The sequence below is a fragment of the Panthera uncia genome, chromosome B4 (genome assembly GCF_023721935.1).
Source record: "Panthera uncia isolate 11264 chromosome B4, Puncia_PCG_1.0, whole genome shotgun sequence".
Classification (NCBI taxonomy): Eukaryota; Metazoa; Chordata; class Mammalia; order Carnivora; family Felidae; genus Panthera; species Panthera uncia.
This window is the reverse complement of record NC_064809.1, coordinates 81444361-81463875: the sequence shown is the minus strand read 5'-3', so window position 1 is coordinate 81463875 and position 19515 is coordinate 81444361. Positions and strand designations below refer to the sequence as shown.

Genomic DNA, 19515 nt, shown 5'->3' with positions numbered 1-19515 from the left:
CGCGGAAGGATCTGAGCCTCTTCCCAGGCCACTGGTGGCCAATCCCAGCCCTCCCCGGGAGGGGCCCCTTCTAAAGCCACAATCTGTTGGGGGAGCCAGGAATGCCAGGTCCGGGAGGGGCCAGCCCCAAAAGATGAAAGTCGCGACTTGCCCTGCCCCACCCCAAAGGCTTCCCGGGTAGTGTGCTGGGACTTGACCCGCCTCCCCAGGTCAACATGTCACAACACGACCTCAGCCTGTCAAGTCACATGACCTTTGCCTGTCACTGACAACCTGGTCATGTCTTTGGGCCAGGAGAGACCATCTGGTCTAAACCACCCCCCACTCCCATTTACAGAAGGGGAAATGGAGGTCTGGAGCAACGCAGCGCAGGCCTGGCCAAGGACCTGTCACTGTCACACCACCACCGATACCTGTCTTCCAGCCACAACCGACCTTGTGACAGATTCTACTGAACCCTGGCTGCCCCCACGAGGGTATGACAGTATATGTAACCGGCCGTCACATGGCATCTTTTTTCTACCTAATGGCACAAGAAAAATACTTCGCATTTTAAATGGTGCTTTTCACTTTTGTTCAGGCTGCCTCCAAGTTCATAGTTCTCTCATTTTACCTTCACAACTCATTATCTTTTATTTACAAATAAGAACGGTTGAGGCACACACTTAGGTGACTGGCCTGGGATCCCTGGGCAAGTGAGGAGCAGCTGAGGCTAGAATCTGGGCTGCTGACAACCCAGTCCAAAGCAGTTGTGCGCTCAAGTGCATGCAATGTCCTAGGCGAAAGGCTCTAACGCAGCCCAAGGCACCTCCGCGGCAGGAAGCTAGTGCAAGGCTCCTCACAGCAGGGAGTCACAGGACTTGGGCATCTGGTACAGTGAAAAGGGCGGGTCTTGAGCTTTCGTGAAGAGCGCCAGGGCACCGTGGGGGAATGATAAGTAGGGAAAACAGTGAGAATCGGCTCGACTGGTCAAAGGACACGAATCCTGGCATGCTGGGGGCCCATCAGAAACTTTACAAAGATAAAAGTTAAGGGTGCTTTTCTGAAAGGAGCTGAAAATGACAAGCAAAAGTATTCAAGTTCCTCGGCCTCTTCTGGGGGAGTTGGGGGCTAAAAGAGAAGACCTTTTTAAGAATACTCGAGAAGACGTTAGGCAGTCCTGTAATGCGAACTTTCAAAAGTGGTTGGTTTAAAAGGCCTTGTGTCCATTAACTGGGAGGGGACCAAGCAAAATGGGAGTCTCTTATGGAGAAGGTGAAACAGGGGCTAATGCCAGGTGGGCGGAATCAAAGCTCTTGAAGAAGACAAGCTGCAGTGAGGCTTCTCAGGCAGCCTGGGGGCAGCCACGGTTGATAGCCGTTGGGGCCGTTGGGAGCCGGGCCCTGGCGCCCCGCCCTCTCTTCTCCCCTACACCACCCCCCTACCCTGCACCTCCCACCACCCTTGTAGTCCCCTGCGCGTGCGCGCGAAGACACCGGTTGCCAAACATTGCATCATCCCCGCCCCCCTTTCCTCCCCTCCCCCTCCAGCTCTCCCCTCCGCGCGCGCGCATGACTCACTCACCTCCTCCGCGAAGCCTCGTGACCCAAAGCCACTTCCGGGTCCAACACAACGTCTACCCCCAAGCCGGAGGGAGCCATGGGGGCGGGGCCGCGGGAGCTTCTGAGTGGCGGATGTAAGGGATGAGGCGGGGTTGGCACCGGCGTGCCGCGCCCTGATTGGTAAGCTTCTGGATCCGCCCCTGAGAGGAGGGCAAGGCCTTATTAAAAGATCGGCGCTCCCAGCTACCGAGGTCAGAGGCTTGAGTCTAAGGCACAGAGCATATCATGTTGAAGATGAGCGGGTGGCAGCAGCAAAGCCAAAATCAGAGCCGGAACCTGAGGAGAGAGGCGAGTACTGATCCCTTATCTACCCTTTACCTTCCGAAATTCGGGAACACCAGTTGTCCCCTCCGAGTCAGGCATTTGTTTTTAGGATGTGGCCCCACCCCCTCCTCGATGAAATTAGTGACAGTCCGAGGGAGGGATGGGGAGAATCCTTTATTCGGGAGTGGTGCTTGCAGACCTCTCTTCCTTCGGACGATAGCGTCACCCCACCCCTGCCCGGAGCGTGGGCCCTGCTCTGTGCTCTTGGTCGAAGGGGTCTGGATGCCCTCGGGAGATTTATTTTATGTTGCTGACCCCCGGCCTCTTTAGGCCTGTACGGTGGGAGGCGAGGCAGCAGGACACTCCCCCACGCTAAGACGCCTGGGTGACCATGGCTCACGCCTCTGCCACCGCCTTACGGTCAGCGGCACTACCCCTACCCCACCCCCAATCCTTCTCAGCCCCAGCGTCTCAGGGCCAGAGTGGCCACGTCGGTAGCCGGCGCTCCTGGATCCTCCACAGGATAGCCATTCCGCGCCCTAACAGAAAATTGAACCTTAAGGAAACTGACTCAAGGCTTTTGGGAGGAGGGGTACCGATGGACAACAGGGATTGGAGATAGGTTTTCACATTCCCCCAGAAGTCTCTGGGCCTCCCGCACAAGAGAGCATCCTGGACCTCTTAAGTGTGGGAAGCCATTTGGGACCTCTCCAGTATACTGTCTTTCCCCTGAGATTGGTCCCTGCCTCTTTCCCTCTGTCCTGTCTCCATACTAATCTCTGTGTAACCATTGCATCAGGCCAGCCCCCTGTTTGGCTCTGCAGCCCTCTGGCCTGGGGCTCCACTGCTGATGAAAGCTGCAGCCCACACACTGGAAGGCAAGGAGGGTTCCCCAGGGAGGACAGCCCTGAAGAGAAACACTCTGGGTGATATTGCACCTCCAGTCCCCAGGGACAGGCAGCTACTGCTCTGCCTCTGGGCTTCCTCCTCCCTTCCCTGTGAGAGACTGGGAAGAATTTATCCACTCATTCCTAACAAATATTTAACACATACCTGCTACATGCCATGCATTTTGGGGCCCAGATATATCCGTGAACAAGAAAAAAAAAAAATCTCTGCTCTCACAGAGCTGATATTTCAGTGGGAAAAGGCATACCACAAACATATGTTAAGTGCCATGGAGAAAACTAAAGCATGGAAAAGTAGAGAATGCTCAGGGTGGGGGGGTTAGTTTTACATTGGGTGGTTAGGGATTCTCTCACTGAAGTGACTTCTAAATGTAAGATCTAAAAAGAGGCAAGGCAGTAAGCCAGGCAAATATGTGGAAGGAAGAGCTTTCCAGAAGAACAGCAAGAACAGAGGTCCTAAGGTGGGAGCATGCAGTCTCTTTGTGGGACAGGAAGCCAGTTTGGCTGGACTAGAGTGAGCAAGAGGGAGAGTGGCCAATGAGAAATCCAGGGCAGGGAAGGAAGAGATGGTATGGGGCCTTTTTAGCCATTTTAAAGACCTTCGCCTTTCATATTCATGAAATTGGAAGTCATTGGGGGGTTTTGAGCAGGATGACAGCACCTGGCTTAAGTTTTAAAGGGCTCACTCTGGCTGCCTATAGTGAACAGACTTGGGGAGGGGTAGCAAGGACAGAAACTGGGAGACCTGCAGTAATCCAACAGAGATAACAGTAACTTGGTCTGGATTGGAAACAATGGAGTTGGTGAGAAATATTTAGATTCCGGGATTTTGAAGAATGAGTTAAAAATTTTTGCTGGTGGTTTGAATTGTGGGGTGTGAGAGAGGAATCAAGGACGATTCTGAGGTTTTTGGTTTAAGCAAGTAGAGATGCCATTTACTGAGATGGGGAAGACCATGGAAGGGAAAGGTGAGCAGGGATTTGTCTTTGGACATATAAAAGTCTGAGATGCCTTTTAGACATCCAAAAGGAGATTCAGGTAAGCAGTTAAATAGCACAGTTGGAGATCTCATTAGAGGTCCAGACTGGAAATGTGCATTTGGAGGATGTCAGTGTGGGAATGGAATTAGGAGAATACCACTTGATTTGTTCCTTACCCTGGCAGGTTTGAATTTAGAGAAAGTAGAGTTGGCCGTGACTTTTCTATTATGTAATCAGGACTACTAATGTCAGCAACTAAAAATAAAGGCTGTCTTCTGTCCTTGGAAATGGCTGCAGGGACCATTGACTGTACCCTGTAAGACAGGAAATGAGGAAACACCAATAGGAGGCTGGAGATAAAAGAAGCTACCTCTCTCCCTTCCAAAAAATGACTAACATCTGTCTTTGATCCCTACAGTGTTCCAGAAGGAAGTGTATCTTCATACATCACCATACCTGAGAGCAGGTAAACTTAACCAACCTTTCCCAAAACCAATTCCTAAGAGGTGCTGCTTAGGGTCACTGTACTGGGAGTCCTAACAAGTTATGAAAGCACCTAAAGAAGACAGGAGAGGAGGGTCTGAATCTGAGCAAACTTTTGCTGGCAGGCTAAATCCATCCTCCTGGCCTTCCCCTAACTAGGTGACCAAATCACTATTCTTAGAGCATGTCCTAATTGAAAGCTGGCTGAGTGAGCAGTCAGTCCCAACAAAGATAATTGGTTTGTCTTACCAAACCTCAGTCCCCATCAAGGTTAGACTCACCCAAAGGACTCCCCACACAGGAGGAGAAAGGAACACAGATGGTCTGATAATTGCCCCTGGAAACTACCAACAAGTTCCCCCAGGGAGGCGGAGGACTTTTACTAGGATCGCCTAAGAATGTATATTCCAGATCCTTGCTTCTTCATATGCTGGGCAAAAGCAAGGAAGGAACGTTAGTATAGACCAATTGGAAAACTTTTTAAAGGGCCAACCAGTAAATATTTTGAATGTCGAGGTCTCCGCTGTCGTAACATGAAAGCAGCCGTAAGCAATATGTAAGTAAACGGATGTAGTTATGTTCCAATAAATCTTTATCTGCAAACAGGTAGCAGGCCAGTTTGCCGTCCTGGGGTATAGACTGTTTAACTGCTTTGTGGAGCTTATTCCACTCCTACCCCTGACCTCCACATCCTGAGTATGTACTTTTCCAGAGCCTGATCAAACTGCAGAGATGGCAGCCGAGTCATTGCCTTTTTCCTTCGGGACACTGTCCAGCTGGGAGCTGGAAGCCTGGTATGAGGACCTGCAGGAGGTGCTGTCCTCAGATGAAAATGGGGCTACCTATGTTTCACCCCCTGGAAACGAGGTGAGAATGCTAGGCCTGAAGCTGGAGGGTGGTGGGAGGGTCTTGCCCTTCCCTTCTTAACTAATATCTATTCTATCTTTCCTCATTCCCTTGAAGGAAGAATCAAAAACTTTTACCACTCTTGACCCTGCCTCTCTGGCTTGGCTAACTGAGGAGCCAGGACCAGCAGAGGTCACGAACACCTCCCAGAGCCCTCGCTCTCCTGATTCCATTCAGAGCTCCCTGGCTCAGGAGGAAGAAGAGGAAGACCAAGAAAGACCCAGGAAGCGGAAACAGAGTGGCCAGTCCCTAGCTGGAGCTGGAAAGCAACGCATGAAGGAGAAAGAACAACAGAATGAGAGAAAAGTGGCACAGCTAGCTGAAGAGAATGAACGGCTCAAGCAGGAAATCGAGCGCCTGACCAGGGAAGTGGAGGCGACTCGCCGAGCTCTGATTGACCGAATGGTTAATCTGCACAAAGCGTGAACGGTTGGAACCATCACTTCCCCCCTCAGGCTATTACCTACCTTTCGTGGAAGTGGCTGCTGACCATCTTCTCATCAGTGCCAAATGATGTGACCCTCGACCCCATCTATTCAGTAGGGGGAAAGCTTGGGGTAGACAACAGGAAAGGGTCTCAGCATGTATATAGAGATTGTACATTTATTTATTACTGTCCATATCCATTAAAGTGACTTCCTATGAGCCACGCTCTCACTTTCACTTTTTCTTCTTGCCTTTAGGGGTTTCGAGGGGTTTCCCCTCAGCTAGAGCCAACTGTTTCTTCAGATCCAAGAGTTTAGCCACCTCTGCGGCAACCTGGTTCTTGTCTGCTTTTTGTGCTTTTAGTTCTCGCACAATGTTGCCCTAAAAGGAGAGCAGGTGGGGAAAGAACAGTGAGACCAGAAGGAACCTATTTAGGATTCAGCTTGTCCAGTCTCCCACAGGGTTTAGGCTGCGTACCTGTTTGGTCACTTCATCTGTCAGCACTTGTATCTGCTGTGGTCCAGCTGTTGCCATAGCCTCTACAACTGCTGGCTTGGGGGGTGCTTTTGCCTAGAGAACAACAACAAAGTTATCACCTGCTCAATAAATATCCCTCGACCTCAAGCTTTACAGAACATCTCAGAGGAATGGGATTACCTTTAACTCCAAGGACTCTTCCAGCTAAGACAGGAAAGAAAAACTATAAGTAAGGAAGCAGCAGGGTCAAAAGGTGGAAAGAGTAATGAGTGAGGACTACTCGGGGACAAGGAGAGGACACCATGGCTCTTGCTGGGTGACAGCACAGTCTTTAGCTTTCTCACCTGGCCCCCGCCAAAGCGCTGTCTCAAACTTTCAATCTGGTCATTTTCCAATTTTTGGAATAAGGGACTGACCTGTGAAGAGAGGTACATAATCATTCACTGATTACGTATAAACGCTACCAGATTACAGAGAGGGCCTCTCTAATCCGTCACTGATACTCAGGAGCTCTAAATGTTACAGAAGAAACAAATGAGCATGTACCTGCTGATTTCAATAAAGAATCCAGAAAAAGCACTGCCATTCACTAGGAAAGCCCAAAATATTAATAAAGTCCAAGACTATTTAAACTCTTTAAGGATGCCAGATTGACACAAGGGTGTACAGGTGAACTTACTTTATCCCTCCTGTTAGCATTATGGAGACCAGGTGACCATGGTGTTTCTTCAAACATCTACTCTACATGGACTGTATACCAATTAGTTTTACATGCCAGGTACTGGGTTCTGGCACGAAGAACAATGATGATATGTGGGCTACAGATAACATGGAGCTCGTGAGCTGATACTTTATATCAGAAACAAGCCTGAGTGCGGAGTGGGGAGGAGTGGGGAGGGGGTTCAGAGAACAGCTGTAAGAGGCCTATGTCCAAAGTTCTCTGACCCCTCCCCAAAGGCTGCATAGCAAAGGTAGGGGTTTTAAGAGGCTGGCTTCTCCAGCCCTGAGAGACCTACCGTGCCAATCTGGTGTCCTGCTGGTAAGGTACATAGGAAGTTTGTGAGGAGGATGCTGCAAGCTGGAGCTGGAAGCTGCAGCTGGGCCTGGATGGTGGCACTAACCGTGGGCATGTAAGGCTGGAGCATGACGGACAGCAAGGCAGCTATATTCACCGCCAAGCCTGTCACTGTCCCCGCCCGCTGCCTGGGGAAGAGATATTAGTCAGAATTTCCAGAAGGACCCAGCCTATCCCCCACGTTATTCCACAAACTTACCTGTCAGCCTCGCTGCCTTTAATCCGCTTCCAAGGCTCATTCACCTGAATGTATTGGTTGCCATGGCGAGAGATGGTGAGGATACTGCGTAAGGCCTCCCGGATCCTGGGAAGGGAGGAGGCAAACTGAAGTGGAAAGTCCCAGAGGGACCAGTATGGGGCTCTCAACATGCCAGCAGATTACTGAGATGAGGCAGAGGTGCAGGTTACTTACCGAACCTTCTCTAGCAGCTGGTGATAGTGCTGGAGCTCCAGAGTGATATGGGCCAGCAGGCGCCGATCATCAGGAGTAAGCACCATCTCGGGGACACAGCCCCCAAAAAACTTAGACACAAACATTCCAGCTCTTCATGGGAGTAAGGAAGGAGAAGGAAGAGAAAAGGAATTACTGCCCAATGTCCTTGTAGAAATTTGACCTGATTTTCATAATTCTCCATTCTCTCAGAATTGACACCTCCTGGCAGCCCTCAAGGCAAAGCTTAAAAATTCATTCCTTGGGGCATCTGGGTGGCTCAGTCGGTTAGGCGTCCATCTCTTGATTTCGGCTCGGACCATGATCTCAGTTTGGAGACTGAGCCCCGCTTGGGGCTCTGAGCTCACTGTGGAACCTGTTTAAGATTCTCTCTCTCCTTCTGCCCCTCGCCCCCCTCAAAAAAAGAAAAAAAAATGTCTTGTTCTCTCTCTCCCCTAAGAACCTGATAAAGTCAAGCAACCTCATTTTATTTTTAAGAAATCAATACTCAGAATAACCAAGTTGAAATCTGTTACTTGCTATCCAATACTCTAGTAGAGACTATCTGTGAAGTGCAGTTAACAACCAAATCTGAAAGGATGGGTAGCCACAGAGTATACTTCTTTAGATTGCGGAATAGCTGAGACAGAGACCAATCATGGAATGTGAGCCTAAAGTAACAAAAACCCCAAAAAGTACGGCAAACATCTCCTACCCCTACCCTAAGATAACCCCCTTCTTTAGCCAAATTTTTCCAATGATCTGTAAGTACACTTTTTTGCTGGGAGAAAACACATTTCCAATGTCTCCTACCGAGTGCAGCAGAGCTAGCCAGCGCCCCACCCCCCCCCCCGCCCCTCTGCTGACTCTCTACCCCCCCCCCCCCCAACTGAGTCCCACCTGTTGATGAAGTTGCCCAGGTTGTTAAGCAGTTCAGAATTATTCTTGAGCAACATGTCTGTCCAGGAGAAGGCACTGTCCTGGCCCTCAGGCCGAATGTATAGCAGATAGAAGCGCCAGATGTCAGCAGGGATCCCTGTGTCCTGGGCCATGTCACCAAACACTCCTACACCCCGGCTCTTGGAGAATTTCCCATCCTCGTAATTCAGGTACTCTGGACAGAGGAGAATGAGAACCATCTGTTCAAATCGCACCTTTCCCTCTCTGACCCACTAACTCTTCTCTCCTCTCCCTCAACCTCAATTGTGAATGACTAGTTACACTTCTCCTTGAATAGCTGGCCTGCACAGAACTTGGAGATCTCTTCCTCTCCATTCTACTTTTTCCCCTTCGCTTCTACCCATTACAAAATTTTAGCTTCAGACTTCTGCTTTCTTCTGGGTTGAGTTCTCATCTTCTAAGTATTCCTATTTCATCTCAACTCCTAACTCAAGATCCAGAACCTCTCCAAGATCTTCTTCCAAATACTGCCTCAGCCCTCATTCCCTAGCAACATCCCCATCTTCAGTTTTCCAGGGTACCTGTAGCAATGAGGTGGTTGACCAAGGTATAGTTGTCCTCAGCTCCTAAGGCTGAACAAGGAAAGACTAAGCCGTGGAAGGGAACATTGTCTTTGGCCATGAACTGATAAAGGTTCACCTACAAAATACAGTTGGGAGACAAAGCTCCTGAGACCGTCTTCAAAGGCCCAAGAAAGACCAGGTACCCAATTCTAACCACCTCAACACACATATGCACACACCCTCCCCATAGACAGGCTAACCAAGAGCTGCTCACTTGTTCTGGGTTCTTCCACCATCTCTCCCACTGGTCTGTATAATTGGCTGTGATGGACACATAGCCAATAGTGGCATCAAACCAGACATAGAATACCTGAAGGGCCAGGAGGAGAGAGATACAATAGGATGAACGAACACTGGAAAACTTCCCTAACCCAGTCTCTGACTGAAGCAAGACATAATCAACAGTCTATTCTGCTAGTCCAGGGTCTCAAACCCAAGGCAGAATAATATGACATATGAACAAAGCATAGGCTTTTTACCTTGTCCTCAAAACCTTCTAAGGGTACAGGGGTTCCCCATTTGAGGTCTCGGGTTATGCAGCGGGGCTTGAGGCCATCTCGAAGCCAAGAACGAATGATGAACCGGGCATTGGGTGTCCAGTCACTGCCAGGCAATGTCTTCCCCAACCATTCCTCCAGTCGTTTTTCCAGCTGAGATGGCAGAGAAAGAGGGCTGATTTAGGACAGTCTCATACATGGTTCGCATGAAGATAAACAGGTATGACCTCTCTGGAGTAGTCTGGCAATATACAATTAAAAGACTCGTGACTGTGACATAGCAATTCCACTGCTAGGAATTATTTCAATAGAAATACACATAAGCGTATGGATACGTATATAAAGAAGTACACTGTTCATCATAGCAAAAAAATTGAAACTAACTCCCACGGTTCAGTAGAGTTATGGAAATATGATATATCATTACAATGAAATACTTGCAAGGCCATTAAAGAGGGAGTTAGATCCGCATGTACTGACGTGTAAAGACCTCTGAGATATATTAAATGAAGCAAACTGCAAAACAACAATATACAATCCTATCATAATAAAAATAAGTAACAACACACAGAAGCTCAGACAAAATTTTGAAGGAAAATATGTATCAGTGCTTTATTCTCAGATGGAATTATGGAGAACACATCTAGTTTTGTACTGTATTTCTACCTGAAATTTTAGAAATAAGCTTATTTCACTTTTGTAAGCAGAAAAACAGATAAATCTGTTGGAAGGGATGGTTTATGTGATTTACCCACATAAATACCATAGCTTCTGAAGCCTGACGACACAGTCTATTGGTGAGGCTATGGGGAAATAGGCACACACTTTGCTGGCAGGAAGGCAGAATGGAACGATTTTGTGTATACTCCCACAGACTGCTTATAAGCTGCAAGGGGGGAAATGTTAATTGTACAATGGAGACACTGAATAACATCTTGACCAGACAAAATCAACATCACCAATGAGGGGGAGATGGCTATCAGGTGCCTCCGGAAAGGACATGATATCATTTATATAGTATTACAACTGAGGACGCAGAACCTGAATTTATTTCATCATGGCAAAATAGCCAAATCCAAAATGAGGAATAGTCTACTTGGGGTGGGGAGGTGATTAGAGACTGCAGTCTTAAAAACTGTTAATGTCATAAAAGACAAAGGCTGAGGAACTGTTTCAGATAAAAGGAAACCAAAGAGAGAAAAACTAAATGGAATACATGATCCTGAACTAGGTTCCATACTAAAGGAAAAATTATGCTGTAAAGGATATTACTGGGAAAACTGACAAAACTGAAATATGGATGGGAGATCCATAGCTTGAGGGAAAGGCCCACTTACCTTAGGCAGGTCCAGGAACAGGTGCTGAGAGGATTTCACCACAGGGCACGACCGGCAGACTTTACACTGAGGCTTCTGTGAAGGGAAATTGAAGGGAAGGCGTGATGCAAGGTGGGATAATCAGGATCTGGACCACAGGCCAGGGGGAGCTGTGCAGGCAAGGCGTGAGGCACAAAGGGATGAGCTCCCCAGTCTGCCATCTCACTTAGCTCCATGCTTACTTGGCCTTCTGAGAAATTGAAGACTCAAGTTTACACAGCATAACATTGGTTACTGAGAGTTTCACGACTCTGTCCTATCACTCCAAAGAACAGGAAAAAACAGGGGCGACTGCCTGGCTCGGTCAGCAGAGCACGCAACTCCTAATCTCAGGGTTGTGAATTCAAGCCCCACGGTGGGTGTAGAGATTACTTAAAAATAAAATCTAGGGGTGCCTGGGCGGCTCAGTCGGTTGAGCGTCCGACTTTGGCTCAGGTCATGATCTCACGGTTCGTGAGTTTGAGACCCGTGTCGGGCTCTGTGCTGACAGCTCAGGGCCTGGAGCCTGCTTCAGAGTCTGTGTCTGCCCCTCCCCTGCTCACACTCTGTCTCTCAAAAATAAATAAAGATTTTTAAAAAATTAAAAATCAACCAATCAATAAAATCTTTAATAAATAAATAAATAAGGAAAAAGCATTCTCTGAGCACAGGCTAGGTAGAGAGCACTGCACTGTATGCAGCTGTGTGAGGGAAAGAAGGGGCACAGATACACAGTTCCTCTCCCTGAGGAAGTTACAATCAAGTTAGGGAGTGCGGACCTTTCCAAAGCAAAATGTCAAGAAATATTTGTGGCACAAACTAACTATGCAAACACTGGTGAGTGATGATTAGAGGACTAAACAGTCAGGTGGGGCTAATCAATGAAAGCTTCCTAGTGAGGTTAGAACTGAGCTTTCGACTCTTTTCTTGTCTGAGTACACTCCACGCCCAACGTGGGGCCTGAACTCGTGACCCTGAGACTTTGCATGCTCTACCAACTGAGCCAGCTAGGCATCCCGATCTGGGCTTCTAAAGGTGAGCCATTAGAACTCTCTCAGGACCTCTGTCCTGAGCTCTACACGCCTATCTGCAGCCGCCTACCTACCACTTCTACATGGGTGTTTAACAGGCACCGCAAACTGGACAAACCCAACAGTCTCACTGCCCTCCACCGGAACTCCTGCCCTTCAACCAAGCCTGCCCACGTTTGTAGATGGCACTACTGTCTACCAAAGCTGCTCAAGCCAAAAACTTCCAAGTCATCGTTTCCTTGACTTCCCCTCACCCAGAATTCATCTATCCAGTACAGTCTACCTCCAAAACCTATCTCGAATCCTTTTTTTCTCCCCATTTCTGCTGTTACTAACCTAAACCAACCTACCAGCATCCCATTTCTGAGTTACCATTCTGGCCTCCAAACCGGTCTCCCCACTTTCTCTCTTGCTTCCCTCCCATCCATTTTCCAAGGAGCAGCCTACCATTCAGCTCCCACATGGCTTCCCGGCCCTGGTAATCTGGTCACCGCTGACCTCTCTGACCCCCCCTAATCCCCCTTCCCTGTCACTGTGCTATAGCTACACTGGCCTTCTCCATTCTGCCTTTTCAGCTGCTTGCTGCCTTGTGCCTTTGCATTTCCTGCTCGTTCTGCCTGGAACACTCTCAACCCCTCATCGCCCAGCTTGCTCCTTTTCATTCTTCAGTTAAACTCTCAGTTCAGGAGTGTTACCTCGTCTGAGAGGTCTTCCCCGATCACCTGGCTAAAATCTTTACCCAGAGGCCACTGTCACATCCTCCTGGCAGTTTATCATGTACATACATTCTTGTCCCTAGGGCTGGTCTCCTCCCTGCACTACACAAAGATCTGTCTTACTCAGTGCTACATCCCCAGCAGTTCCCAGTGACCACCCTATCACAAGAGCTCAAAACACAGGGGTTGTATAAATAAATGAATAAACTAACACATGAGTAAACGTGGAGAAAAGAACACGTGTTTACAGAAGAGAGAAAGAACTACACACATGCAGATCAGGTGATCTGAAGCAGGAACAAAGGTAGGGAAGCATACACTCATCCTGTCTCTTCCCTGGCACAATGCTCAGCATGTAGTAAATGCTCAGTAAACGTCCAATGAACCAAACAATGAGCTGGGGCAAAAAGAGACACCGACGAAAGGTCCTGAATGCTAAAATAAAAATCCTGAATGGGACAAGCCTGGGAATCCCTGAATAATACAGACTGTCTCCCCTTCTGGGCTTCCATGAGACCCTCCTCTCACCTTGAGCTCAATGGCATTGATGAGCTTGCCACACTTGTCACACTGGTCACCTCGGGCCTCTTCGTAGCCACAGAAGGGACACACACCTTCCACAAAGCGGTCAGCCAGGAAGCGGGCGCAGTGCTCACACCGCAGCTGCTCCACAGTATCTTGGAACACAAAACCTCGGGTCAACAACCGCTGGAAGATGTCCTGAGTGATTCTGGCAAAGTGAATCAGGGACAGGGGAGGGCCGGATCAGAGGAAGTCAGAGGAAGTGGTGCACCCCTCCGTCCTGTCACTGCACCCAGGCCCCAAATCAGTCCCAGTGCCGAAGAAATCGGGCAGAAGGCCCCTCAAGGCCAAGGCCATCTAGTCAATTTCAGGGAGTTTTACTGGATGAGCCCAGACCCCTCATATATCCCTTACTCCCCACACAGTCCCTTCCCTCAACACTTCCGAACTTATGTTTGTCAAATATAAACTTAACAGTTTTGTGCTCTTTGCTAACAAAAATCTCTAAAAGGATAGGACTATACTCTTTTTCGATATGTCCTGAAGTGAAAATTAATCAGTCCAACTGCTAAACTGCTGAACACTATTAAGCTACCGACCTGTCTACTATACAGTTTTTGTAAGGATGCGTGTCAGGCAGAGGAAGAATGAGTATATTTGCTATAAACCAACATAGGAGTGGAAGGGAAGGTCCTAAAACTCAACAGCAGCCAGAGAAGAGCAGAGAGGCGGCAGAGGGAAGGCAGAAACTTCCTTTAAGCCTAAGTCCTATCTCTTCCCATCCTTGGCTGCTTCTTCAGCCCTGGTCAGGCCTCTTCAACCACTGAATCCCCACGCTTGGGATACATTTCAGGGCAATATTCAGATCCTAAGTTTGAGAGGGATGCCTAAACAGCACTTCCGGTTCCTTCAGTCTCCAGGATATTTTCATTGCCCCCAGCCCCAGTATCCACCTTCTATTTCTGCCTGATTAGAGGAAACCTACTTGGTCTGCTGTGGAGTGGTGGTACGACCAAAAATATCAAATGAGATATTAAACCAGCGATAGATGTTGGCATGGATGGCGTGGTACTTGTCACAGATCTCCTGGGGGGTCAGGCCCTCCTCCATAGCCTTGGTCTCTGTCGCTGTACCGTACTCATCTGTCCCACACAGATAGAGGGTGTTCCACTGGCGGAGGCGGGAGTACCTGGAAGGGGATATGGGGATTACAGGGGCCCCGTCCCAGACCCTCCCATGTCCCCAGGATCCTCTCTACTCGAGGCATTCTATTCGCTTGGGCCCACTGCTCCCTTAGGAGGTCCCTTCCCCTGCAGCTGGCTCCACCTGGCAAAGACATCAGCACTGAGCACGCAACCAATGATGTTTCCAAGGTGGGGGACATTGTTGACGTAAGGAAGGGCACTGGTGATGAGCACATTCCTTTCCCCAGCCACAGGCAACCTAGTAGGGAAGGAGGAAAAGAACAGTTCATGGGGGAGAAGCAAGGGTCAAGAGGGACCAACAGGGCACAGAACACCCACACGGATCTGTTCTATTGTCACAGACTCAGGTACATCTGAAGTCTTCCCCACACGAACCCACAGCATTATGAATTCCCCCAAAACCACAAGACCCCCTACAGTTGCAAGTGTAGGTCCCTGCCACAGTGAGCAAGCCCAGGTACTGCTCTTAAAGAGCTGCATTCCACACCGACCTCTGTCCGCCTTTACTATCATAACTGCTTCTTTTCCAGCCGCTCATTCTCAGGCTCCAACTTGCTGGGTATCGACAAAACTTTCTCTGGCTCTGTCAACCACTACACCCCCCAGACTTCGACACTACCCAAGCATCCCTTCTCAGCACTGTCGTGTCCTCTCCTACCCAGGTGTCATGGAAGCATTACCTCCAGTCACTGTCTGAAATGCTCACAGCCTGCCACCCCATCTTCATGTCTTCCCAAGTTCTCCCATACCCCCTACTCTCCCGTCCCTAACTCATGTCAGTTATTTCCTTGCGGCCCTACTCAAATCAGCAGGCATCAGCTACTGCCTTCATAGCCACCCTCCCCCCACACTATTTCAGGTGCATGCTTAGTCGTGGCACGTAATCTGCTGTCTGAAGTCATTCAATCCACTCCTCTCTATGCTTCACCACCTGATAGCTCAGCTGTACAATTGGGTACCCACCCCCCCTCCTTGGCACTGACCCCTCACCAGGGCTCCTTTCACCTTTCCAACCATTCTCAACCTATACTCCCTGGCTCCCACTTTTACCATGTCCTTCAACTTTGGGCATCCTGAGAACTCAGGATTCCCACGGTTTCTTTCCTATTTTTTTTTTTTTTAAGTAGGCTCCACGCCCAACATGGGGCTTGAACTCACGACCCCGAGATCAAGAGTTGAACACTCTACTGAGCATTGAACGCTCTGACTGAGCCAGCCAGGCGCCCCTTGGATTCCCATGGTTTCCACTATTAACAAAGACTCAAATGATTCCTCTGATTAACCTCATCCTTTCTTCCCAGCTGATATACACATCCAGTTAGATGTTGCAACTACTTCCCAGAAAGTTTTATAGCTCATTTCCTTAAGAAAAAAAAACAAAACAAAAACAAAAACAAAACCCTGATTTCTCTTGCAGTCATTGACTTTGCTCCCTATTAACTGCATACCATAATTTTCTCTGAAATCCCACTTAGAAATCAACTCCTTCGGGGAAGCCTTCCTTCAAGACAACCACCTTCCGCCCCGTCATCCTTGTATCCCAAGCCCCTAAGCACTATAAACACACTGTGTGCTGCTCCTCATTGTGTCAGTGTGACTTCTCTCTCATTATGAGTGTGCTTACTACTGTAGCAAACATAAAGGTGAGTATGTCTGGGGCTCTACCCTCAGGGGGGTTGCATTCTATTACGTAACTGGTGACTGGTTACATTCTCTTATGTAACTGGTAACTGGATCAGTGCAGCGAGAGGTACAAAGTGCCAAAGGAAAAGATGACCATTAAAGAGGCCAGCAAAGGGGACCTGGCAAACAGATATTGGCTCTATCGGTAATCTCCCTTTAAGAAACCAAGCCCCACTGGCTCTATCGGTAATCTCCCTTTAAGAAACCAAGCCCCACTCGGGGTGCCTAGGTGGCTCTGCCGGTTAAGCATCTGACTTCAGCTCAGATCACGATCTTGTGGTCCGTGAGTTCAAGCTCCGCATCGGGCTCTGTGCTGACAGCTCGGAGGCTGGAGCCTGCTTCGGATTCTGTGTCTCCCTCTCTCTCTACCCCTCTCCCACTCATGCTCTGTCTCTCCCTCTCTCTCCAAAATAAACATTAAAAAAAAAAAAAAAAAAAGTAAGAAAGAAACCAAGCCCCACTCATCTGTGCCTACTCACACAGGATTCTGCTGTGGCCGAAGTGGGGGTAAGCTTCCCAGGCCCTTCTCCCAAGCAGTTACAGCCATGGCAATCTCCTCCTCAGACAGAGTAGCCAGTTCTTCCTCCTATAAAGAGTGGATACAATCCCTCACCAGGTGAGGGGGCCCAAAGACTAAAGAAACTCCTTCCTTGCTCTCCAACAAAGGAAAGAGTTAATAATGGCCATGGTCAAAGTCCCTCTCCAAGCCACCTCCACCCCCAAGTACTGAAGCTCTGTGGGGACCCCACTGCTCTGTTCCAAACCTCAGGCTCATTGCTGACAGCCCTCCCCTCAAAGGAGCTAGGGAGGGGCTGCTTTTGGAGGTAGGGCCGGAGGGCCAGGACACCCTGCTGCTTCAGCACAGTCTCTGCAGCTCTCTGACATGGCTCCTGAGAACTCAGTGTCTGGAACCAGCTGTGCAGGGCACCCAACTCTTCTGTGGAGAAGGGAGAAAAAAAGGGAATCAATCAGCAAGACCCGGAATGGAGAGGCAAAGGTGGACCTCCTCCCTCTCTTCAGGAAGTTTCTCCAGTTATCTTCCCCAGTTCCCTCAGCCATCTTTCTGCTATGGCTGCCCTGTCAAGCTATGCCTCAAAGCGGATCCTCAGTATTTTATTGCCCATTCTGTACTCCCTACACCAACCTCCTGGGTTGGGGCTGGGCGTGAAGTGATATGCACAGTTCTCACCAGGGAGGTAGGCTGGGTCTTGAAGTAATGGGTATAGCGCTCCCCACAAAACAATGTCAGCTAGAGATTCCGTCTCCTTCGTTGAGAAAAGAAAAAGGTCCACAGGTAAAATACTCAGTTTCTTCCCAAGGTATACAATAACGTCTAACATTCCCTAAGCACTTTGTGACTACGCATCAAGCACTCTGTTAAGCACTTTAAGTTACCTCACTTAATCCTCACAATAATCCAATGAGGTGGCTACTAACATTACCCCATTTCAAAGATGAGGAAAAACTGAGGATTAGAGAGTCTGGTGATTTTTCTAGGTTACACTGCTAACAAGGGGCAGTGCTAGGTTTTGCACTCTGGATATAGCCTTCCTTCTTAATTCTTTTATCATACAGCTTTCCCTGATCCCTATCTCAAAGCCCAACTCACCCCAGCCAGGAAAGGACAGCTCCGACGACTCAAGCTGTGGTCAATGTGTGTCAGGGCTCTCCGGACTGGGCCAAAAACATCTTCCCCCTTCTTGCCTTGGACCACTAAATAGTACAGGGCAGCAGACAAGGCTGGCTAAAATGTGGGAGATGCAGGTCAGGATGGGTATGTAGAGCAAGGGCCTGCCTGCCACCCCCCATATCTCAGTCCCACCTGCAGTTCTGTAGCTTCCCACTCCAGCCACTGGTTGGTGAGGTCATCTTGCTCCCAGCCAGATAACAAAAAGAAGTATCTGCCCAGAGAGAGCGACAGAAGGTAGAACTAGAAAGGCCCATCTGTCCAGCCCATTTCTCACCCCATAGTGAAACAGTGGTGGCAAATAAAGTCACACAGGGGACAGTAAGCCCCGACTTTATTCAGCCACCTTCCTGCCTTAAGGACCGATACTGACCGGCAGATTGCACTAGTGGAGAAGAGGTAGTTGCCACTATCCAGTTGTAAAACAGGGACCTTAGGCCGGGTCAGGAACGGGACCACACACTCTGATGCAGAAGAGAAAAATGAGTGAAAAAAACAAGGAAAAGAAAAAAAAAAAAAAACTCCGTCAACTTAGATGGACAACTTCGCATTGTTCAGGGAAAAGGGGGGAAAAGACACTGGAAAGTTTTCTGGATAGGACCACTGAAAGGGGGTGGGTCCTGAATGAGCTGGACAGACTAGCAGGTGTTCAGCTGGGACCGCCAGCTGGAGGCAACAGATGGGCATTGCAGAGGGGTGGTGGTATTGGGACAGTGCTGCAGCCAAACACTGGAACAACGGACAGTAACTGAGAATGATCTAAGAGAAGAGCGGGAGAACAAAATTAAGAGAACTGGGAAAACTGACAAGAGAACCGCTATTAAGAGTCGCCCAAACAGATGGCTGGGAAGAGGTAAAACGAAGGAGTCCGTGTGTTTGTTGTCTGCGTATTTTAGGAGAGGAGAGCAAGGTCTCCTAAAAATGACAAAGGGGTGCCTGGGGGGTTGTGATGAATAACTAGAGAGGATGTGGGGGATGGGAGATGCCTGATAAGTGCGGGAGAAAGTTGGAATGGGGAAGAGGTTCACTTGAGTGACGCTGGGTACTGGGAGATGAAGGGGGGAGACTAGAGGTGAGGAAAGGGGTATACTGAAAGTAATCGAGGGAAGCGACTAATGAAAGACGTGACTGGGAGAAGAGAAGTGGGCTGACCGAGGATAATGGGGGAGGAGGCTGACGGGAGTGCGTGATGGGGGATGGAGGTTTGGGGAAGACAACTGCTGGATGCGTGTTGGGTGTGTTTCGGTTCCGCCCCCCTCATCCACCGCCCACCAGCACCAGCCAGTCCGACTACCTTCGGGGCCTACGGTGCTGATAAGCAGCTCCTCTCTGCCCTGGGCCCTGCCCGCGGCGGCCAGCACGGGTAAGCTCCCCGGGGCGCCCTCGCTCACGAACAGTCTCATTTCGCCGTGAATCCCACGCTGATGCAACCGGAACCGGCCTCCGGCCTGCGGGTTGAGCGTCCACCGCGACGCACGCCGGGAAATGAAGTTCTGAACCGTGGCATTCCCTGCACGCCGCTCACAGAAAGTAAACTACTTCTCCCATCATGCCACACCAGGAAACAGGAAAACAATATCAGAGAGATGGGGAGGCTGCAGAGGCTGTGCTAGAGTGGCACTTTTTTGGTGGGAGAGCGGGAGGGGTAGTTTACGAGTGGAGTCCAATGTGCTTTGATCCTCTACGGCAGCCGGAAGGCGGTGACGGAAGCCAAGGCCGCTTCTAGTCTTGCTGAAGTGGCGTCGT

General features: G+C 49.3%; 2 protein-coding genes across 4 annotated transcripts; one reads left to right on the top strand and one right to left on the bottom strand.

The window, feature by feature from the left end:
- The first annotated feature begins 1696 nt into the window (after positions 1-1696).
- DDIT3 (DNA damage inducible transcript 3) lies at positions 1697-5788 on the top strand. 2 transcript variants are annotated; one of them, XM_049625837.1, is made up of 4 exons: positions 1697-1889; positions 4172-4219; positions 4949-5103; positions 5200-5788. In XM_049625837.1, exons 3-4 carry the CDS (start codon positions 4969-4971, stop codon positions 5566-5568), a joined length of 504 nt encoding a protein of 167 aa, XP_049481794.1. In that variant the 5' UTR covers positions 1697-1889; positions 4172-4219; positions 4949-4968; the 3' UTR covers positions 5569-5788. The 2 variants fall into 2 exon arrangements, with proteins under 2 accessions (XP_049481794.1, XP_049481793.1); XM_049625836.1 differs by lacking the exon at positions 1697-1889 and having other exon boundaries at positions 4843-5103.
- Positions 5728-19441, bottom strand: MARS1 (methionyl-tRNA synthetase 1). 2 transcript variants are annotated; one of them, XM_049625827.1, is made up of 22 exons: positions 19064-19441; positions 18143-18233; positions 17905-17983; positions 17692-17826; positions 17272-17347; positions 16847-17019; positions 16562-16668; positions 14521-14637; positions 14180-14383; positions 13201-13402; positions 10908-10982; positions 9553-9723; positions 9288-9383; positions 9032-9149; positions 8451-8664; positions 7533-7664; positions 7320-7424; positions 7062-7248; positions 6390-6461; positions 6226-6249; positions 6046-6138; positions 5728-5949 (listed from the first exon to the last, which is right to left on the bottom strand). In XM_049625827.1, the coding sequence occupies exons 1-22, from the start codon at positions 19170-19172 to the stop codon at positions 5803-5805; spliced, it is 2727 nt and encodes a 908-aa protein (XP_049481784.1). In that variant the 5' UTR covers positions 19173-19441; the 3' UTR covers positions 5728-5802. The 2 variants fall into 2 exon arrangements, with proteins under 2 accessions (XP_049481784.1, XP_049481785.1); XM_049625828.1 differs by lacking the exon at positions 6226-6249.
- Between the last annotated feature and the right edge of the window lie 74 nt (positions 19442-19515).

Coding starts and splice junctions, on each gene's coding strand:
- DDIT3 (XM_049625837.1), top strand. CDS start 4,969: ATGGCAGCCGAGTCATTGCCTTTTTCCTTCGGGACACTGTCCAGCTGG. Junction 5,104..5,199: donor TTTCACCCCCTGGAAACGAG/GTGAGAATGCTA, acceptor ATTCCCTTGAAG/GAAGAATCAAAAACTTTTAC.
- MARS1 (XM_049625827.1), bottom strand. CDS start 19,172: ATGAGACTGTTCGTGAGCGAGGGCGCCCCGGGGAGCTTACCCGTGCTG. Junction 17,984..18,142: donor TCCACTAGTGCAATCTGCCG/GTCAGTATCGGT, acceptor CTCTCTGGGCAG/ATACTTCTTTTTGTTATCTG. Junction 14,638..16,561: donor CGGCCACAGCAGAATCCTGT/GTGAGTAGGCAC, acceptor CTTCCCTACTAG/GTTGCCTGTGGCTGGGGAAA.